At 37.1% G+C, this 21,617-nt stretch overlaps 1 protein-coding gene across 3 annotated transcripts in view; it reads right to left on the bottom strand.

Moving 5' to 3' along the window:
* PPP1R12A (protein phosphatase 1 regulatory subunit 12A) overlaps nt 1–21,617 on the bottom strand; it is a 124,384-nt gene that overhangs the window by 60,032 nt on the left and 42,735 nt on the right. For all 3 annotated transcript variants that reach the window (XM_042792007.1, XM_042792008.1, XM_042792009.1), the window contains exon 2: nt 16,768–16,898. In XM_042792007.1, the coding sequence (XP_042647941.1) occupies nt 16,768–16,898 (131 nt within the window). The remainder of the gene's footprint in view (nt 1–16,767; nt 16,899–21,617) is intronic.

Here is a 21,617-nt window from a genome sequence, read left to right as displayed (position 1 = left end):
ACTCGGTGGAATTTATTTCTGAATTTCCAATTAAGTCAAATGGATCTATCCCACCAGTAAGTCACCAAAGGATTAAGTTATTCCATTGTATTAAACCATAAGCCTATGAAGTTATTGAGAACCTACAGTTTTATATATAGTCTGTTTCTAAGTAGACAATGAACAATAATTAAAACATCAATACAGATCAGTCTTGCACTTTCTGACAATAACATTTCTACTTCCCTTACAAATTCAACAGTTTGAGCCACGACAGGACTCAACACAATCAAAAAACTGCAAGCATACCTCCTGCCTTGCAGAGCCTAATTTATACCTCCCATATATTTGAGGAAAAAAAAAAATCAGAAAATTCTCAGACCTGAAGAACTAGCTATCTATTCAGTAACAGGTGTATGAAATCAAAGTCCTTAACCTCCCTACTGCAGAATGCCAAATTATGCAGGAGGCAATCACAATGTTCATCCAAAACTAATACAAATGCTTTAAAGTATTTCTGCTTAACTACTACCAATTAACAGTAACATATTCCAAATCTAGGATCATATTTTCTTCATATGTATTCAATAATTCAGCATCTAGTACTCTCATACATTTCTATTTTTTAATGTATGATTTAAATAGCTCTTGTTATTAAATCTCTGTAATTATGTCAAGAAGAGATAAGAACTGACAGATCACAAAATGGAAATTAATTCCCAGAAGTGTAACCATATCTCCTGGGATATGCATCATCAGGAGCATCACCACTAACTTTGATGCTGGTATGCAGTGCTGGTTTTATACTGTTCCTCTTAAAAGAGTGCCGCTGTGACTCTCATCTCTCTCCAGCTTAAAGATTTAACTTCTGTGGGAATGAAGAATTAATCAAAGTAACATTTCTCAACAGTAGCAGTTATACCATTTTAACAGTGACACAGCCTTCCAGGTTACAAACCAGATAATTGTTATGCAGGGTGTCTGCTAAACAGGCAAAAAAAGTGAGGAAACTAACTTCCTTACAAAGTCAAAAAGGTGATTCAAAATCAAAATCAACCATTAAAATAACTTTATAAAAAAAAATCTCAAGTCAACATTCATGTTCTTTCAACCTGTTTTTTTCTAATACAGACACAAAAAAGGTGATGTTTAAAAAAACCTGATTTTTACCTGTTCCCACATAATACCTGTGGGGAAAAATTAAGCTGCTTTTGTAAGGAATCTACTATCTTATTGAAGTGGTTGTATTTGGTTATCTGGGTCAATAACTTCTAGACATGATAAAAGGAGAAGTGCATAAGAAAGTATAGGGAAAGAACAAAAGGCTACAGTAGCATTTCAGAAATTTACTATTTAGATATATGAACAACTTAATGATCAAACGATCCTTTAAAGTAGACTCCAAAAATGAAGCTGTTTACAGACCAAAATCAGATCAGCAGAGCTAGGGGGATTAGTAGGGCTGGAGAAGTAGAGTTACCCAAGTTCCCCTTTGCACGTGCTTACAGGGCTTTGGTTTGCCTGGGTCAGCAAAGGAAGGATGGATGATCCTGCCCCAAGTTCACAGGATTTAAATGGATGGGAGAAACAGAAGAAAGATGAAAGGCAGCAGCGCTCCTTGGCAGGGAAGTGAGAACTGTCCTTTCCCAACTGTCCATCAGCCACTCCAACTAGGCCTCCCCTCTGCTATCCCCACCAAAAAAGTAATAGCGATTCCCTCAAATAAATTAATAGTGAAAGAACAATACTCAGTATAAACCAAATTATTCCAACTCCAACTATTTTAAAGACACCTTTTAAGCCTGGTAATGAAATCCATGTTTGCTCTGTTTCCCACATCATTAACAGATGACTGTGTCCTCAAAAAGCGTATGCATTTGTTTATCTTCATTTATAGTAAAAATAGTTTCAGCAAAGCAATGATGTGCATGCAAGCATGGAAGCAAGGATGGTGCATGAAGTCACCCTGGCGCCTACAGGATCATAGCTTTTATTAGGAAACCTAGTGCTACCAAAGGAAAGGGCAGCAAGTATTTCAGACACGTAGGTGACTTGACCTGCATCACATACAGAAAGGGAAGAGATTTGGTAAACAAGACCGAGATCGATGCTCTGAGTTTGTAAGGCATAGCTACGCAGAAGCCAGTATCACAATAATCCTAAAAATCAGAAAGTTTTGTTGGTTTTTCAAAAAATTACTTTCCAAACAAATTGTACTTCAACCCAAATGTTAATTAAAACTTTTAGCATGACCTAAAATACAGATGTATTTGACATTTCAGTTATTCTGGTACCATATACTGAAGTCTTCACGTGCAACAACCTATTATTGTGTGTAGGTATGTATGCATATTTTAAAAGTCATCCATGTTTTGGGAAAAACAAACAAACCAACCAACCAAAACCCAAACACAAATAGCTGCTTGCATTTTACTTTTTTTTTAGGTAGGTTACCTTCATCTTGAAATTTCCTATTTCTAAGCCAAGTAAACATAACTTCCACTTCGTCAGCTGATATTTAATTGATACAGCTACGTGTATGCAGCAACAAAGAAGTCAGAGCTGTGTAATAAATAGTCCAGAACCATGCACTTTAATACCATGTCCAGAAAAAAGTGCTTTTTGCAAACCTGGATACAGTGGAAAAGTAACATATAGGACTCCCATCATCATCTACTCACAAAACCTCCTGGTATAGCACTTAAATCTATGTCTTTTGTAACTCACCTGTTGCAAAATGGCCATGTTCAACAGACAGCTACGGAAGAATAATTCAGAAGATCTGTTGATATTTCATATAATATTCTGGTAGGTGCTCATTCAAAATGCAAATAAATGAGAAAGAAACAGTAGCTTGATCCATACCATGTTTATTTTTGGAGCTAAAGCTTTCAAGTGTTGATACTGAAGCTAAAGGTACCTCTTTTAGACACTCTTGTGGTCTAAATATAGAGAACTGCAAGTATCCCAGGAATACTAGGAAAGTCAAGAACAGGAAAATAAAATCAAATTGTTCCTGATACTTTTGCCTTGGTGTTTCCATGACAAGCATTACAGTCTGGGTAAGACTAGAACAACAAGTTTGTTTTGTGATATCATTGTTTTATAAAAGCAAAAATACTTCTATTTGAAATTTGCCTTTTAGGAATCACTGCTGTATATTCATCAATAGCTATTATATACTGAAATTATCAACCTTGAAAAAAACATGAATCGTTTATTTTCTATAATTATTATGAAACCCAGGTTCTCTCCCATCATTTTATGAAAAATACATTTCAATACCTTTCGTAAAGGTTTGGAATCTCAGGACCTCTGAGACAATAAGTAACAACCCTCTGAGATTACTGTACATATGCCAAACAGTCCACACCAAAACCAAGCTCAGGAACTGGAATTTAAACATTTTAACCAGCAATTTGGCCTACACTCTGAATTAAAAAAAAAAAAAAAAAAACAAAAAAAAAAAAACAAAAACCAAACCAAAACCCGAAACAAACAGAAAAAACCTAAGAGCTGTGTGTGTAAGTCTATTAACAAAATGCATATAGAGGCACGAAGTAAATGGAGAGGAAGACACCTCTCTCTGAAGACAGTTATATACAAACTTGAGTCTTATTTGTGAATTTAGAATTTAAGAATCTGGAAGATGCTCAAACCTTGGCTTTACTAAAGTTTGTTGGCTGCCAACAAGAAGATATGCTACAGATAACTTTTTAATATTATTTATCTCCCTAACAGAAAGAGGGGCAGCTGTTTACATTCAAACCCTTCCCCGGTTCAAACTATCTGGAAACAAGTTTGTGAAGTCATTAGGGATATAATTAAATTTAAGTACTTGCTGAACCTGAAGGTCACCAGAGCAGTGGCAAGCACAAGGCAAGGCAGAGAATTGGCTGCTGAATTGTTCATTAAAAATTGCTTACTGAGCTCACTGGAGACTAGCTAGTGATGGCAGTTTCTAACTCCTAACATGTGAGGAGAGGAACCCTCCTAAAAAGTATCTTGCTGAATAGAGGTTCAATGTGTTTTATATACATTTAAAATAAACATGTTTCAGTGTGGCCTTCCAGGGAAACATGGCTTAATTGCTAGTGGGGGCACCAACCAACAGCACTACCAGTCTCCCAGCAGCTTTTAACTATCAATTTCCGCTAGACCTAGCTGTTCTTTTGGTTTTTTTAATCCATAGATGGTGAAGTATCAAATTAATTCCATGAGCGTCTTAAATGAATGATAACAGGGAGCCAAAGACAGAAAAAGTGTCACTGTGTTCATGCAGCTGTGCAAGCTATCATTTGAGGAAACAAACAATGAAAAAAAATTTGCCCCACAGTCCACAGGATGTAAAAACAAAAAACTTACACATCTTTGGAATATGTATTTTAATTGCCTTCTTTTAAAATGCCTTACAGAGTTATTTCACTGATTTTTTAAAAAAATATCAAGTATCAATACACTTTTAAAAGTACATCTTTGTAAATCATTCAAACTACTAATAAAAAGACATCCATAATAAATCTGGCCAATTAGAACTTCACAAGACATTTAACAAATAAAAAATACAACATTTCAACATTGCTATTTCCAATTTTTTTTAAGTAGAAGTACACTGAAACTGTATCACCTGATCCTTTTCAGATCTTCTATTGGTTAAGTGTCTGGGAATATTTCTTTAAATATTTTCTCACTGCAGAAGAATTTAACTTCCAATTTAAATTCTTAACAATCTTGTTATTACCTCAAGCTCACTAGCCCTTTTCAAAAGTGGTTTTGGTTTGTGTCTGGTTTTGTTTTGGTTGGTTGGTTTGGTTTGGTTTTTGGTTGTTTTTTATTTGGTTGGTTGGAGTTTTTTTGTTTTTGTGGTTTTTTTTTTTTTTTTTTTTTTTTTTTTTTAATTTTGCAGCAAAATTAGTACTTAAAGGTCAGGCAAGCAAAAGTATACCTACCTGCATATATAATATAATAAAAGAGAAAATAACAGCTTCTATGTGACTCGAACTTTTAGGGTGCACTTCTCAAAATAATATATTAAAGAAAGGCCTAGTTTTTTTCTTTTGTAAAAAAATCTTAAGTAATACAAACTTGAAGCAAATTCAGGAGCATTAGATTAACACTGTGCTAAACTCTGTTGTGGTACATAGTGCACATATGTCCTGTGTCAGTGGGCAAGCTTCAAGGAAAATGTACAGTCGGTTGAATATGAGTGACCAGCCAGGACCCAGCTGCCCCTCAGATACTCTCATGCACCCTCACACTGTCACGCTCGCTTTTAAACACATTGTTCAAACCCCACCTAAACATAATGAGAAAAAGTCACAATTTCACTGGTTTTGACGTGTATGTTGTAACCTCTGTAAGCATCTGGCGGGCAGTGTGTGCCACATGGGGCAGGTCTCACAAAGCCCGGAGGAGCCCCGCTTGCCTGGGCAGGGGGACGCCCCGCACAGCACCCAGCTCTGCACAGCCCAGCATCTCCTCAGCCTCTCTAGCAACAACCTGCAGGTAATTTCCCTTGTCCCCCTTTCTCCACAGCTGAGATACTCTTGCGGTTGTCTTTTGTCCTGAATCCACAATTTACAGAAGAAAATGAAGGTTCCACATTCAGTACTGCAACCAAAACTGTACGAATTCAATTGGGCCAAGAATACCTTCTCCAGAATGATTTTAAGACCGATGTAGAATAAATCAAGTGATTTGAAAACCAATTAAGTCACGCTCATAGGGGTGTCTTATTCAGGCACTGTGTAAAATGTCATCCCACGCTGCCAGTCACTGCTGTGCCTCAACCTTCTGCCTCTAAACATTTAGAATTGAATAGAGATTGACATAAGAAAAGCTTCTGTGATGGCATTTAAATTAAAATCAAATCATGATAAAACTCAGGCACTTTTAAGGTTATGTTTCTTTCCAAATTCCAGAAGATTCTCACTCACATCTTTCTCTCTTGGAAAAAAAATGTTGCAGCACTTTCTAAATAGTAACGCTCCCCCTACAAACAGTATCATCAGCCAGCAGCTACACAAAACACCAAGTTAAATAAGGCCAATTAGGATTATTTGGCAAAACCAGATAAGTATTTCTCCTGAAATACATTAGTGATGATTTTAAGACAGTTGGTATCAACAAGAGATCTGAGGTGAATTTATCATTTCCTCTTGCAGATCATAAGAGCTGAGAATTTCAGATAGCTAGAGATGTTCAAAAATCATGAATAAAAAAAAAAAATAGTTGAGAAACAAATGGCCAAATGACTAAACAAATGGGAAGGGACATTTCTTTTCAGTTTTCACCTGTCTAATCCCGATTTCAGCATATGTGTTTTTCTAAATTACGGACTACTTTGAAAAGCCTTTTTTGTATTCTTCAGTATGCAAGAGCTCCTCCAGACTGCAGCAAATCCAGGTTCTGATTCTCCCTTGTGAAGCTGTTACAAAAAGAATCTTGGACAGACACACATCTTTGCTTCAAAATTGTCAAATAGTCCCAAAGCTATCAAAGTAGTATGCCACAAAGATGGGAAAAAAATTCCCCTCTATGCAAACAGCACTTTTTGTCAATTCTAAATGCTGTATCTATATGAAAAAACATATTTATTTTTATGAAGCCAACACTCCACAGCGTACCAACACACCACTGAGCTCTGCACATAGTTGGCTGTCCCTAGCCTCCAATGCAACTTGCACGCCCAAGGAAGCACAGTAACTAGAAACACAGCTGTTTTCCTTCGTGGTATGCAGGAGTATAGAAGAAATATTGTAGGTAGCAGTATCTGGTTAGTTTTAGTCCTCCCATGTTCCAAGAAACCTTCAAAAAAGCCAGCAGTAAGCTCTAGAAGTATTTGTACACAGGCCGCCACCTAAACATTAAGAGTGCAAAGATGCAGTAGGAATAATTCCTACTTGCAGCATACGAAAAGCAACTAAGCCTTTACATTTTACAATCTAGAAGAAAGACATATGAAAGTTAACAGTGCAATGTTCAGGTGAAAGTGAACAGTGACTGAGGAAAGTAGGAAACATGAAGAAAGCTATATAGGGAAACATATGCTATAACATATTTGCATAAGAATAAAAAAAAAAAAAAAGGGAAAAAAAAGAACAGAAAAAGAAAAAAGTAGAACTGGAGCCTGGTAGTGCCAGAATGAATACAGGGCAGATGCTTCAGCAGGAAAGAAATGACGTGAAACAAAAAGTATTTTTAAAGTGCATATCAAATGTTAATTTCACTATGTACTTTGTGAACAAGTGTTTCTCTCCTTTACTTTGAAGTCTGCACCCTATAGTGCAAAAATGAAGGTTGAGTTTGAAAAATACCTTGTTGCAGCTGCAGAAGAGTACATACAGTAACTAGTGTGCTCAGGATGCTTTCCTGTAGCAAGTCTCCAAGCATTTGCAGTGATTTATGGAAGTGCCTTCAAGGTGAACAATTGGGATTGAGTTACACTAGTTAAAAAGAAGAGGTAACAATAGCACAGTGGCAGAAAAGGAGGAGTAAGAAGGAAAGCCATGCTGCTGCCCACTTTCCTCAGCTAGTTCCTCACCAACAAGAGGTGATCACACCACCAGCTCACCGTCCCTCCTGCCTTGTGCCAAGAGTAGCGTTGCTATATTTGACTACAGAAGCACAAATATATCTGCTTAAACAGATATTAGTACAGATATAATCACTACAACACAGAACTTATCTTGTTTGTAATTATATTATGCAGTAATACAGTGACCAAATCTTTCTACGAAGCAACATTACTATCACAGTGCAGCTTTTAGCATCACCCAATAGTACTGAACTTGGTCTGACCCCTCGTTATGTCAGACTGCTATGAATCTGTCATTCATAGCAGTTGTTTACCTGTCCAGTCCACTCTGAACTACCCTGAAAACACATTTCTTCCAAAAGAAACTCTTACTCTCTATTCAAACTCAATAGGCAGTACCTCATCTGTAATCAAGAGGTTTCAAGTAATTCCTTTTGTATACTTTTTCACTGTCATACCTGATGTTTATAAAAAAACCCTACATTTTTGTGTCTTAGTATCTATATTGTATCCATATAACTCACTCTCATCAATGCACAGCAGCTTTATGTCCCTAGAGATATCGCTTGATATTTACATGGATTTCAGAAGAATTCAAGCAGCTTTCATCCTGCCTCAGTCAGGGATAAGACTGAAAAAATACACACATATTAGGATCATTTGCACCAAAATGACGTAGTTTAGGATATTCAACAAAAGACGCAGCTGTAAGAAAGGATAAGTAGGTCATAAGTTGCTTTAGTGTCATTAGAAAGTCTACTGTTTGTGGCAGAATAGGGTCAAACACACAATAGAGAAAAATACTCAAGAAAAAGCTGAAAGAAAATAAAAACTGAGGCAGAGTGACAGTATACACCACACCCATATGTTTCCTCCTAAAAAACAACACTCAAACCCAACTTTACTGTGAATTAAATTATTTTTATACCACACAACTGAATAAATACTATATTCAATATTTAATGGCACTAACAATTCCATAGATTTCACAGTCTTAAGAAGAATCTATTGACACCTCTCTCTAAAAGAGCAATTCTGAATTAGTTGATGAGTGACATCATACCATACTTGGTATGTGACAGTATACCATACTTACCAAGCACTTGCTCAATTCAAAACCTGGTTGCTCATGCATCTAGAGCTGCTCTCCCATGTTCCAGTCATACCTAGAAAATAGGAGTCGATCGGTGGCAATGGGCAGTTACAACCCATCATTCAGGGAGGACCTGATGTGTTATGTTTCTCAGGAGTCTACCTCGAGCTCCCAGCCTTCTGTATGTATCATTCTTCTCTACGTCTTCTCTTCCATATGTATTACATTCAACTTCAGAATTTATAGGTAAGATAGCTACTCTGGATTGTTTTCAGGATACCAATAAAACCAACGCTCTGTGATAAACAAGTAGGATCTTTCCTATGCACACCACTTCTCAAAGCAGGACGTTTTTTTTAGACATGAGCTGCACTTTCAAATTATTTTTCAGCCAAAAATTAAGAGTGCACTGAGCTTCACACTGGGCATCGGGCCCTTGACTTTTCATTAGATCCAATGTACTGCTAAGGTATATTAAAAGAAAAAAGATACTTTCCACTAAATCGTATGTCCATGAAGAAGATATCTCTCAACTTAAAGGTCTAACAGGTTTGCCTTTAGAAGAACAGAAATGCAATATACTTACTAACAAATATTTAGGGTCACAAGTGGAGATGCACAAAGTAATCCAATCTGAAGAAGGCAGTTATAGAGCACACACTGTCTTTGTGCATCCTAGAGTGACCAGCTCTCCCAGACTCTCTCAGCTGAACAACAGGTACCAAATCAGTTAGGTCCTGTAATTTCCTCTAACCCATCAACCATATCTTACTGTGTATTTCTGCCAGCTGGTTTTTATCCAAACATCAGATCACAGCTACACGGCAAAAAAGATTAAACTCTACCACATAATGATATGATTTTGAAAAGGGAATTTCACCATCAACCTAAACAACTTAATTAGTGTTTTATTATTCTTAGGATGTAGATACATGCAGCAAAAACACAGTGAAAACAGTACACGGCCACAGTACGTCTTCATAAAAGAAAATGCCAACTGATATACCTCACTGTTCTCTATGTTTCTCCATTATTTCCTCAAATGGAATTTAGCTTTAGCCTTGCAGATATCTAATACTAGTTGAGAGGAGGAGGAACTTTTATGTTGCTGATAAAGAACGAGCATTGCACTTTGATTTTGGGGGGAAGAGACTACCATACTAGCATATTTTCTCTCCCATTAACCGTTTTTCCCAATCTGTTCTTCCAGAAAGAAACAAGACAGCAAATAAAAATGAATTAACTGAAACATCTTCCAAAGCCTGCAGTGACCTTTTCACAGCTCTCAAAACAAACATTGCATCTTTACCAGTGTCAACTTGTAAGAAGTCAGTCATTCTTCTAGAAGAGATGTTCTTCTCTGGCTGGGAATAAATCTTCTTTCCCTGCTTTTATTTTGTCATGTGGCTCGTTTTATAACATATCTTTCTGAAGTCCTCTTTCTCATTTTCTGAGTGGGTTGTACCAAGTTTCAGCCTTGGTCCTCTTTTTTTTTTATTATGCTTCTCCAGTTAGTATTTCCTTGTGTCATTTAAAGTAACATCTTGAATCCTGACAAAAACATTAATTCACCTTGCAGTATCTCTATCAGACCAAACCCTGTATCAGTTTGCATGTGGTTTACATCAGTCTACCAACTTCACCTTGTCATTCACAAGTCCAAACTTCTGATACCTTCCAAAGATCCATTTCTGAATGTATCACTAATAACATCACTTCATACTCAGTTAATTAGAACTATAACTGGGAACAAAGCTAAAGGAGATGGAAGCTATCCCTGTCATTTTTGTCAGTCTGCTTTGCCTAAATAATGTCTTGCTCTTCCAGCATTATAATGGCTTATGGCAAAAGAGTTTACATTAAAAACACTCCAGGAAGTAATAGCTCCAGATGATCAAGTTATTAGAACTTGAGAGAAATGGATTAGAAATGACTGCTTTGAAACATACTTTGTGGCACCACCACCCTCAGATATCGTGGAAGAAAATTCAACAGTACCAGCTGGTTCAGGCTCATGAGGTGGGAGATGAAGGAAAGGACTCCAGCTCAGCACAGGCAGCTCTCCACAGCCAGGCTTCTGATCAGAGGTACAAGCTATGTCTGAAACAGATCCCAGACTTTTTTTTTTTTTTTTTTTAATACCTTCATATCTATGCCAACTGCTGCTGGCAAGCCAGTTCAGCTCACCAATCCAAAAAAGAATAAACCCTTCAAATGCCCTGAAGGCTAGTCTTACGCTAATAGTTCCCACACTGTTGTGTGATCATTAGATAATGCAAGAGAGGGGATAAGAGCTTGCGGAGGAGGGAAAACCAAGAAGAGACGGGAATGACTGCCTATTTCTGCAGTAGTCTCAAGTTAAGTCACATTAGGCACGTTGTGAAACTGCACTGAATTCTCTTAACTAGCTGTTGCCAGATAAGCAATCGTCCCATCCTTGTGGGACGGGCAGGAATCACTACCACCCAGCACCTGCAGCAGTCCCGCAAGGCAACCAGAGCTGTAAGTAAACCACCGATCACTGAACATCTATGTATTCAACTACAGGTTTGAAGGACTGTCTCTCAATCCTCCTATACCCGACAATGATTGCTCATTTAGTCTTAATGGACTGTTACTAAAATAGAGAGATCCTGGGACAACGGCTTACCCAGGCTTCAGCAGACTAGTCTGGCTGGGTTCACTTTCAGGTGTCTGAAGTCTGGAGAAACAGATGAGTGTCAGCAGCAAGGCAGTGGTTACACACAAGCCTTTTAAAGTCTGCTTCAAATACTAGGGGAAGGAGGGGATACACCATAGGGAACACTGGGTAGGAAGGAAAGTGGGCGAGCTGGGGTTAGGGCAGCAGAGTTGGCCAAGCTGCTAGTCTCTTCCTAAATGAACTGAGTGAGGAGGCTCTGAACTTAAGTTATTCTCTAACTGTAATCATATGTTTCAGCCTTTAAAACCTGTAAAATAAAGGTGTATTTTGAAACTGTGGTAAGTCTTAGGGTCTGTATGTGTAACTACGTGTATCAAACATGCCTCCCAAACATAAATGCAACCATACTGACCTAGACCAAACTTCCATTTAACATCCAGCCTGTCTTCAAAAGTGAGCACATCTTCAAGGAACATAAAAATGGGGCAAAAATCATCCTACTTCTCCTGTAGTACCTTTCCAATCTCCAACTACTTTGATGGATTTTCTGAACCAGATCCCATTTGTATGTATGTATTCTACATTTGTATTTTTTTATGTATCCACCCTCAGTGGATTTCTCACCCCTTGAACACATGAGAAATTTTAGTATCTACAACAACATTTGACAAACTGTTACTCAGATGTAGTACCCCCTGCACAAAGGTATAAAAACTCTATTCTTCCCTCAGGAGACATCTCCCTCCCCCTCGTTTTTTTTTTGTTTGTTTGTTTGGGTTTTTTGTTTTGTTTGGGTTTTTTTGTTTGTTTGTTTTTGGTTTTTTGCACAAAAGTGTAACTGTCACTGACATTATTTTTGAAAAATGCTTTTCTTACACTTGCTGGAAGATGAACCTGCTTTCATTCTGGGAAAAATGAAAAAGCATTCATATTTAAGTAGTAAAACTGCACTGTAGCCTCTAAATACTTGCAAACAAGCTTCAAAAGACATCAACTACGCACTCACAAGTAGGCAGGGTACAAAGCCCACCAGAAAATACATTTATAACACAAACTTTCATTCTTGAACAGAAAGGAAATTGCTGTCATTTCAGATTTATTTTACATTAATCTGGTACAATAAAAAGCAGAGGGAAATAGAAAAGCAAACATTTAAAGATTCTGTTTCTTAAATGCCACTTTGCACTATTTTTCCTCTATTACATTTTTTGCATCCTAAAAAGGAATTCACTTATTCCCTGATACTGAAATAATATACAAGCTTTTAAACAGTAGAGGAGATCTATTAGATAAAAAAAAAATCATTATATACAGCCAAACAGTTTTACAAGAGTTTTTCAAAGTTAAATTTAAGGCTCCTACCCCTCAAATGCCATCTTAAAGAATGCACACAAAATTTCTTCTGAAGTCCTCCTGCATTAAAGTTTGTTTCCACATAAATATATTTTTTCAGAGCATTTGATGCTGACTTTTTAATTCATACTAGAGCATTGGAGGAAAAAAGGATCCTTTGTGTAAAGCCTTCTGTGTATGATAAAAATGGAAAAAAGGAGAAGAATAGAAAAAGAGAACATGCTATGCAAAATCCACCTGTTTCGGCAATTTTAAAGAATTTTAATTTAAAACATGATCACATTACAATTACTCGTAAGCTAATTCACATGATCATAAACTAGATGATCACTAACTTAAGTAGGCAATTCTAAAACTAAACTATTCAAAGAATTTCCAGTAAGATGAAGCACTCCCAGCATTTACAGAACTCAGAAACAGCAATGGAAACAAAAGGAGCAGTTGCCCTCCACGGCACAGTTTTTCCTTTTCCAGCACAACTTTCCATCTGCAACCAGATGACACTTTATTTCACACTATGTTCTCTTGCTGTATATTTTACCTGTAGTGGGCTTCTACAAGACTAACATTTCTTAAACTGGAAGATGCTTTTTTTAGACAAGATGGGAAGCATATTCAAGAGAAGGCAGCTGTTCCAACGGAGAAGAAAATTGAAATGGGACTGGAAATACTACTGGGAGAAGATGCCATAGGAGTGGTGAATACAATGGAGGATGACAAGGAATATACCTGCAGTGAGAGGTCCATTGGCCAAACAGCACAGTTAGGGAAAGCAAAATAAAAACTCCAACGAACGGGGACCATGCCACAAATTCACTCAGCCCATTAACATCGAAACATGGCTGAAGTGGTGGCTCCCTGAGATATTGAGTTTTTCAGAGTATCTCCCTACCATCTATATATCCTGTACGTCTCCCATATATCCGGCACACAGGTGCACTCACTCAGGAACATCTGAGTAGCAGCAGGCGCAACTTAAGAAGAATGTGCACATTAGAAAGAGAGCAAGAGCATCAGGTGTTCAGCAAAAGCACAGTAACACAGGAAGGTTCATTCACTGATCCAACAGGAAGGCACCATTCTGTATTAACCCAGAGTGACTCCCAGTCATTCCCATTTACTGTACATAATAGAAAACGGGTGTTAGTAGCAAATGGATGGAACACATAAAAAGAATGGCTGAACAGTGAGATTATTTGTGTACTGATTCAATTAGAAAAGCAGTCTGAACAGAAACCTTTCTCACCCTATAAGAAAGTACATTAACCACCACTAGTATAATCCTATGGAAGTCACATGAGCATGAGGAGAAGGAAAATTACAATAAAGACTGTACTATAAAGGTTTGCAATGATTAACCATTTTTAAATTTTGTTCTGAAAGCAGAACCAAGGTTTCACATCCTATTAACAGACCTGCGCACTCCAATACACCCCATCTATGTTATATGTTACAGACTCTGATCCTAGTGATGAATCATGCAGGAGGTATCATGTAATGTTAATAGAACTTCTGCTTTTTTTCCCCCTCTTTTAAGGGATGTACATCACTAGAAAGTGATGTACACACATACATGAAGAATGTTAAAGTTGAAAAGTGAACACAGTCAACATACAGAGGACATATGTAGGGCTAGAAAGTCCCTAAATTACATTCTAATCAGTTTCTGTTATGAAATGCATTTCTATCTCCAACTCCTAGCTCTGTTGCTTTCTTAGACGTAATTTTAGATTTTGAGACATGAAAACCTTAAATAATAAAAGTATGCTTATCTTGCCACATTTTTCCGATGAATTGTAAAAATATAAGCACTGTAAGAAAACCCAATATATTAACTAAATTGGTATATTTTGAGGATTTTACAGATTGTGCTATTTCAAGAGAAATAAATTCTAGCTATTTCTATCTGAAGGAAGCCCTAAGAAAACTTAAGATGGCAGCAGAGGAAGCACAAATAGATTGCTGAGTTTCCAATTTGAGAAGCTCCACAAAGCTGTGCAACAGGCAGTTCCACAGGAGCAGGAGAAAGGGAAACACAGGTCAGACTCTCCCCAGCCCTTCATTAACAAAGCTAGGGAACACCAGAACCCATTCCCCGATTCTCTTCCCTCTTGCACCTTGCAAGAAAATAGGAAATGAACAGATGTTCTGTACAAAAATGCTAGTCCATATCATATAGAGTAGAAAGATGACAGGCTATTAGCTGGAATCTTTTTAGAACTATATATATAAACACCATAATTTATCCAAATTAAAGCTCCCTTCCACAAACGAGAAAACGTAGTGCTAAGAATGAAACATATCAGATTCAGCCACAGACACACACAAACACACAGTTTCGTGCTTCCCAAGGAAGATGCATCCTCACTGAAGCAGATGCTGGACCCAGAGTAATACTACGGGGCAAACCAAGTTTCTAAACTCTGGTAATCTATTGTATCATCCTTTTGTCTTCCCTCTGTTTTTCCTCAGCTGCAAATTCTGCTGCCATTTTTGTAAATTATTGGAATCTGAGCTCCTGGAGAAGCAGTTTGAAGAAAATCTAAACTCTATGAGCCTCATCAGATATAAATATTGCTCCATTCAGGTCAGGTTACCCTTCCCAGCTGTACATGGAAATTTGTTGCAACCGTTTATCTTCAAAACCTTAAAAACACTGCTCTTCCAACACCTTATGAGTTCCACATCCCACAGGATTATACTCCTCTTCTTTAAAGGATATCTATAGAAAATATGCAGACAGGTCCTGTCCAAGTCTGAGAGAATAAAAAACAGATGACAATGTTCAGCAGTATTATAGATTTCAGATACTCAAGTCAATAGTGAAAAACTGTCTTGTGGACAAGGGACATTGCTCTTTCTTCCCTGAACATCTGCCTACATTAGGCTGTAATGCCAAACCGAGAATGTTTATTCAACTTTTTCCTATTGTGGAAAAAAAGCAGGTGTTTTACCTCCACTAAACTGAAGAAAGGTTTATATTATCTCTGTTTGTAGGGAAATTCTTGTCATAATATAGCCAACAAGTAAATGCTTCCAGCATGCGTGCAAGGGAGATTACAGCATCAAACGTCTGCATAATGTAGAAAGGCAGATTACAAAAGTTACAAGTCACACAGTGTCCCAGTTATAAAAAGGATATACAAAGCACTTCACTCTACAAACACTCCCCCCCCCCAAATATTTTCCCAGTGGAAACCACATAAAGAGTCTATAGAATTCTTCCTTTCCCTTAAGATTCAGGGAACTAAACCTCTCAAATTGACAGAACATCAATAAATGTTCCCCATAATTTACAATTTCCATCCTTCAGCACTGCAATTTGTATAGTAACATAAGTACATGATAAAATACTACTTTATATTTTATCCAAGTCTTACACTGGATCAGACATCGCACTAAGTTTAGCAGAATTAATGAAGATTGTGTTTACCCAAGGGGTCTTTAGAAAGACATTATTACCTTCTTTACTGCAAGAACAGTGTGCTGGAGAACATATCCCACATATTTTCTCAAATCAAACATTAGTTCAGGTTAAAACAGAAAACCTCTAGAAAAATTTGATTTTAGCATATCTTCAGTGGCTCTCAACAGGCTTCAAGAACAACAACAAAACCACTCCTAAAATTTAGTACTGAGAAATCTTTAACTAATACCATAACAGGCATCTAACTTCAACTCCACAGCCAAAATAACTAGCAAAAGTCACCACTTCATAACACTCCTGAAAAACAAAGGTTTCAAGACTGTAAATACAATTGAAAAATTAATCTCCTACACATAGGTTTACCTCAGGATAATGTCTCAGACTACTAATAAAATGTAAGTTTGAACCTTCTTGCTGTGCCTCCCTCCATAACAACCTTTCTACAGAAGAAAATAATTTAAAAAAGTAATTTGACAGTCATGAACAGTCTTAGATGTTTACATCTTACTGCCATCTAGGATACAGTGTAAGACAGCTAGAAATAGAAAACGCGATGCACAAAGGGTTATGCACACAGCAGAGTTCACAACCAACACACAATACAAAAGCATTCTCTCTCACTACACATCCCAGAGGCAACTAAAAAGACAATTTATGAATGCCATCTGCTTCTAGTGCCCCTCTAACAATGTATTAGCAAAATACATGTATTTCAAAAATAGAGGAAAAAATCTTACTCTGCTATATCAAGATATCCACAGGAAGCAGCTGCGTGTAGAGGTATCCAGCCTTCATTATCTGGTTGATTAATATTTGCTCCATTTTCCACCAGAAATTTCACCATATCTACGTTATCATCTATACAAGCCTATAAAGAAAAAAGATTTAAGAAATAAGTTCATATTAAAGCTGTTCTACAATACTATGCATCTTTAAGCAACATCTTCAGGAAAAAGGTAAGTATTTTCAGGTCTGATGAGGGAGTAGAGTTCATTTGTTGGGGTTTTGACAGCAAGCCAGGAAGAATTTGAGAGAAAAGCAGCAGGTGTCATAGATTTGTAAAAAAATCCTTAAATAGATGAATTCAGAGTTAAACAAGACCAACAAATACTATTTTCTCAGGTAAATCTGTCCTGGTTTTCTGAGAAGCCATTTACAGTCCACACTGCAACCCTGCTCTCCAGTACAACGTACTTAAAGCCCCCAGGCCCGTGCTCCATTCCAGGCCCAGCTCTGTCACTTGAGTGGATATTACAACTGAGTAACACCTACACCATGAAATACAATTGCTGTAACCAAGAGATGGGGAGCAGTTTGGAAAACAATACCATAACATGTTTTTAATTACAACGGAGTTGAGAGTACAGTATGGGAGGGGATGCTACGTTGCATTTCAACACCCCCCTGATGTTTTCTACTGCAGCATATTCTATACCACCATACATCTTTTAACAGTATATTAATCACTGCTGTTTATAAACTTACTTGAGCATCAATTTCGCACATTGAAAAAGTATTATCATCTGCGCACATCTCTTAATTACCAAGCAAACAGTGTTGCCCAAATGCAGAACTACTGCTGTTCTCCAGATCTGCATCTTGACTGGCCCCTATTTTGCCTTTCTTCTCTGCGTTTGAGTATTTTTCTCACAGGGTGCTCAGTGAGTTTTCTTGCCAACTTCTATACTGCTGCCCTTAAAAGGGAAGAGCAACAGAGAGAAAAGTCCCTCTACATTTCAGGACAGCAAGGACTCAAAACAGCTAGACCCCACAAGACTGGTATTAATTTTTTAGCTTAATAAATCAACAATACTACATAACCAGAAGGCTGAAATGAGAACTTCTACTGCTGGGCTCCTAAATTCTTCTCGAGAATTATGCCTCTAATTAAATGCAATTAAGGTATAAATAATACTTTTCAGAATACTTTTACAGCAATAAAGACTAAAAATTATATACTGCATTATTATGGCAAAAAAAGCTCGTATTTCCTTATTTAAGCAGTTGTGCCTTCCAAAATGAATCCCAAAGCTTTTCTCCATTCTATAGTGCTGAGGCAACAGCCACACAGTGAGGGAGTTGTGTTACTGCCCTTTTTAACCAGCCAAACAGAAACAGCAACAAATTATCCCTCTTTGACACCAACTGCTTTAGTTAGGTAGGAACTTAAGGCTTTGTTTAGAATGCACCACAAAACTGTTTTAACAATGAATCTCATCTGGACTTGTTCATCCATAAACTTGCAGCTACACTGCAACTAGAATGCTGCACAGTGCTTGCATTATTTGTTTTTCAATTAAAACCAGAAACATGTTCTTAAGTGAAAACATTCATAAACCTTCCCACATTTCAAGGTATTATTGAAAACTGCCTTCCTAAAGGATTTCTTGAATTATCTTTTTAGTCATATCCATCCCTAAAATCAGCAATTCTTTTATGAATAATTTACGAACATACTCCAACAGAACCACAATTTCCTCAAGTATACTATCTTCAATTTCTTACACTTATCATCAGTGTACAATTCTTACATGCTAGTAACAAGTTCTGAAAGAAAATAACTGCATCTCTTTGCAAGGCATTATGTTTCTTGAATTAAAAAAAAAAATGCATAACTCATTTCAGGAGGAAAACAAAATTAAAGAACTCAGATGTTTACACTTAACATTAACCTAGCCATATTTCATACATGCCATACATCCAGTTTTTCTGAATATTCAATTTGCCTGACCATTCATATCCTATGTATAACATAATATTCACCAATTTATTATAAGGGCAATAAATTTGTATCATAAAACCTTGAAATTGCGTAAGTATCTTTTAGTATTACATTTCAATATGCTGCATACTTATAGATCTTAAAATCCTCTAATATTAATAATCTGTGAAAAAAAGGATATCTTAAAATTGGTTAGCACTATTAAAAAAAAAGCCAGACCATCTGGTTGTGACAAAGCCAAACAGAGAACAATCCTTGCCCATTTTTCAAGTATACATAAGAAAAACTGGCAAGACATACTCATAAAAATACTGTTGCTAAGTGAATCAAAAGCTTACATATGCAGCACATTAAAAGACATATGACTAAGTGGCTAAAAATATTTGACCAAATTTGGGCAGTTTATTGTGCCATACATGGCAAGAATCAGGAGAGCTCAAAGACACTTCTCATGTATTATCAGAGATTGCACATCCAAGACAAGCAGAGATAAACAACCTGTGAGATTATATGTATTAGAATGATAGAAGAATAACTATTAAGATAATAAAAGAATTTACTTGCATATGCAAATGGAAGAGTATTGGCATTACTAGTGGTCACATTTGTGAGGTTTAAATAATGTTCCTCATAACTGATTATACAATCTGAACAACTGTTCTAACACTTTTATTATGGAACAGGAGCCACAGAAACTGAAGTTGATGAAATGGAAGACAGCTATATAATTTAAAAAATATGACCCTTGAGCTTCCTTAAACAAAGATCACTTAAAAATGAGACTTGTACCTGAAATATTCTACAGAAAACCCACTGTGGCCTTCAAGAAGGTTATTATCTGTTTTAAGGTGAAGAAAAGAAAATGCAATTGATCCTGTTGCTGAAGAACATGTATATAATATATGTTGTTTCTCCTTGTCCCCTTTTTCCCCCTTAACAGCACTGCAGGCAGGTGTTTGACAGACACTATCACTTTCAGCACTTTCCATATGAAAGACACCTCTGACTACCAGCAGGTACCTTAAGTCAGAAAGCCAAGAAACAAATTTTGTAAGAGAAATTTTATCTCAATATTTTTCCATTTCTACTCTGCTTGTCATTGTGCTATCTTCATAGTCACTTCTAGGAGCAATATTTGTCAATTGTCAGAAGTGCCTCTGTTGTTGAAGACTGATATATCAACCCCTAAAGGAAAGCCTGTCAGAACAGCATGATAAACTTAAAGCAACAGCCTCCAAAAAGTCTGCCCTACTAGACCTCAGCCTGAAAGTTATTACAAAAGAAAAAGCAACGTACACACAAGATGTAAATAATAAGAGTTCCACTGATGTTACAGTGACTAAAAAAAGATAAATTCCCTTGATGACTTCTGTCCCAGTCTCTGCACAGAGGATGGATAGCCACAGACCTTCCTCTTCCATGCCTGCTACAATCCTTCTAAGATTAATCTTGGTTCTTGGCATCCATCTCACCGTCCCCATTCTCTCCTTTCACGGTCCTTAGTTCCCTTGTAGAGCCTCAGTTACCACTTAGTGAAACAACAGGTCGTCCTAAAGCTCCTTCCACGTGCTTGCTCACCACCACATCTGTAGCGCACACGCACCAGACAGCTCACGGGGCAAGCAGAAGAGCATAGGAGCTCACGCTCAAGATTCCCTTCATCCCACGCACTGGTTCTGTCTCTCAACGCTGTTCCCAGCCTCCGCAAACGGGTAGCAAGGCAGCATTTCTGCATGAAGCACTCATGACCCTGCCAAATTTGATGGAAGTTAGCCAAGTGACCCCAAACAGAACAACAGCTGGACGGTGCAATCATATAAACCTTGTTTCCTATGAGAACTAATTTAGAAACTAGGCTAATTAGTCATAAAGAAAGCAAAACAAAGTGAAGTTGATAATACAAAGTCTGGTTACCTTTTCTGATAAGAGCAGAGATGAAATATCAATGAAGTATATTAAGGTCCAGGAAAGAAAACTGCTTTCTATTTGTACAACAACCTGAAACCCGGACTGCAAAGCCCAGTAAGGATCAACAGTGCCCAGCTCCCACACAGACCAATCCCAGGTAGGTCCAACTTGTCCTGGAAACAACAGCTTTTTAAGCTTTTCCCAAAAATATTTTCTGTTCACTCAGAAAGGAATAACCAGATGCCTGCTGAGCATGTACATTTTAACTGTATTTACCATGACTTCATATTCCAGTGCAAGCAAATGTGATCAAGCCAGCTCTCGTTACTATCAGGTGTTACGTACAGAGGTGAAGGGTAGACCTAAGTTAGTAAGTAACCTTAAAAACAGGTATCTTTAAAAGAGATATCTAAAGTGCTTGGTCCCTCAGTGAGTAACCATCCAACGAATTCAGAAGACAGTACTCCTTCCCAAAAGACAAGAAAAACAAGTCTCTATTAAAAAAAAAAAAAAAAAAAAAAAATCAGAAATCTTGTAGGAAAAGAGGCAATCAATCAGTTAAATACTGTCCCATATAAATGCAGCAAAGCTATAGTTTGTACCTTATACTGGACTAAAATTTTTATTGTTTTTCATCAATTATGAGATCTAATGAGGCTCAGATGTTTGATTTTTTTTTTTACCAGTACTTTTCTAGAGAGAGATTAACACCTGCCTTTTGTTGTTATCTGATTAGTATCCTGATTTATTCCACAAATCAAGATATTTTGTCTCTAATAGCAGAAAATAAACATTGTATATTTAAACTCTGTCATCACATTTCACTTTTCCTTATTTATTGTTAGTACAGAAAGGACTCAAAAATATGAACACTAGACATAAAGGGATAAAACAAGACATACAACAGTTTTGAATTCCTGTGGGAATGCTGGAAACAGGAGAAAGACCTCACACAAT

The sequence above is a fragment of the Tyto alba genome, unplaced genomic scaffold, assembly GCF_018691265.1.
Source record: "Tyto alba isolate M040663 unplaced genomic scaffold, T.alba_DEE_v4.0 Super-Scaffold_2, whole genome shotgun sequence".
NCBI classification, from domain to species: Eukaryota; Metazoa; Chordata; class Aves; order Strigiformes; family Tytonidae; genus Tyto; species Tyto alba.
This window is presented reverse-complemented; position numbering and strand designations above follow the sequence as displayed.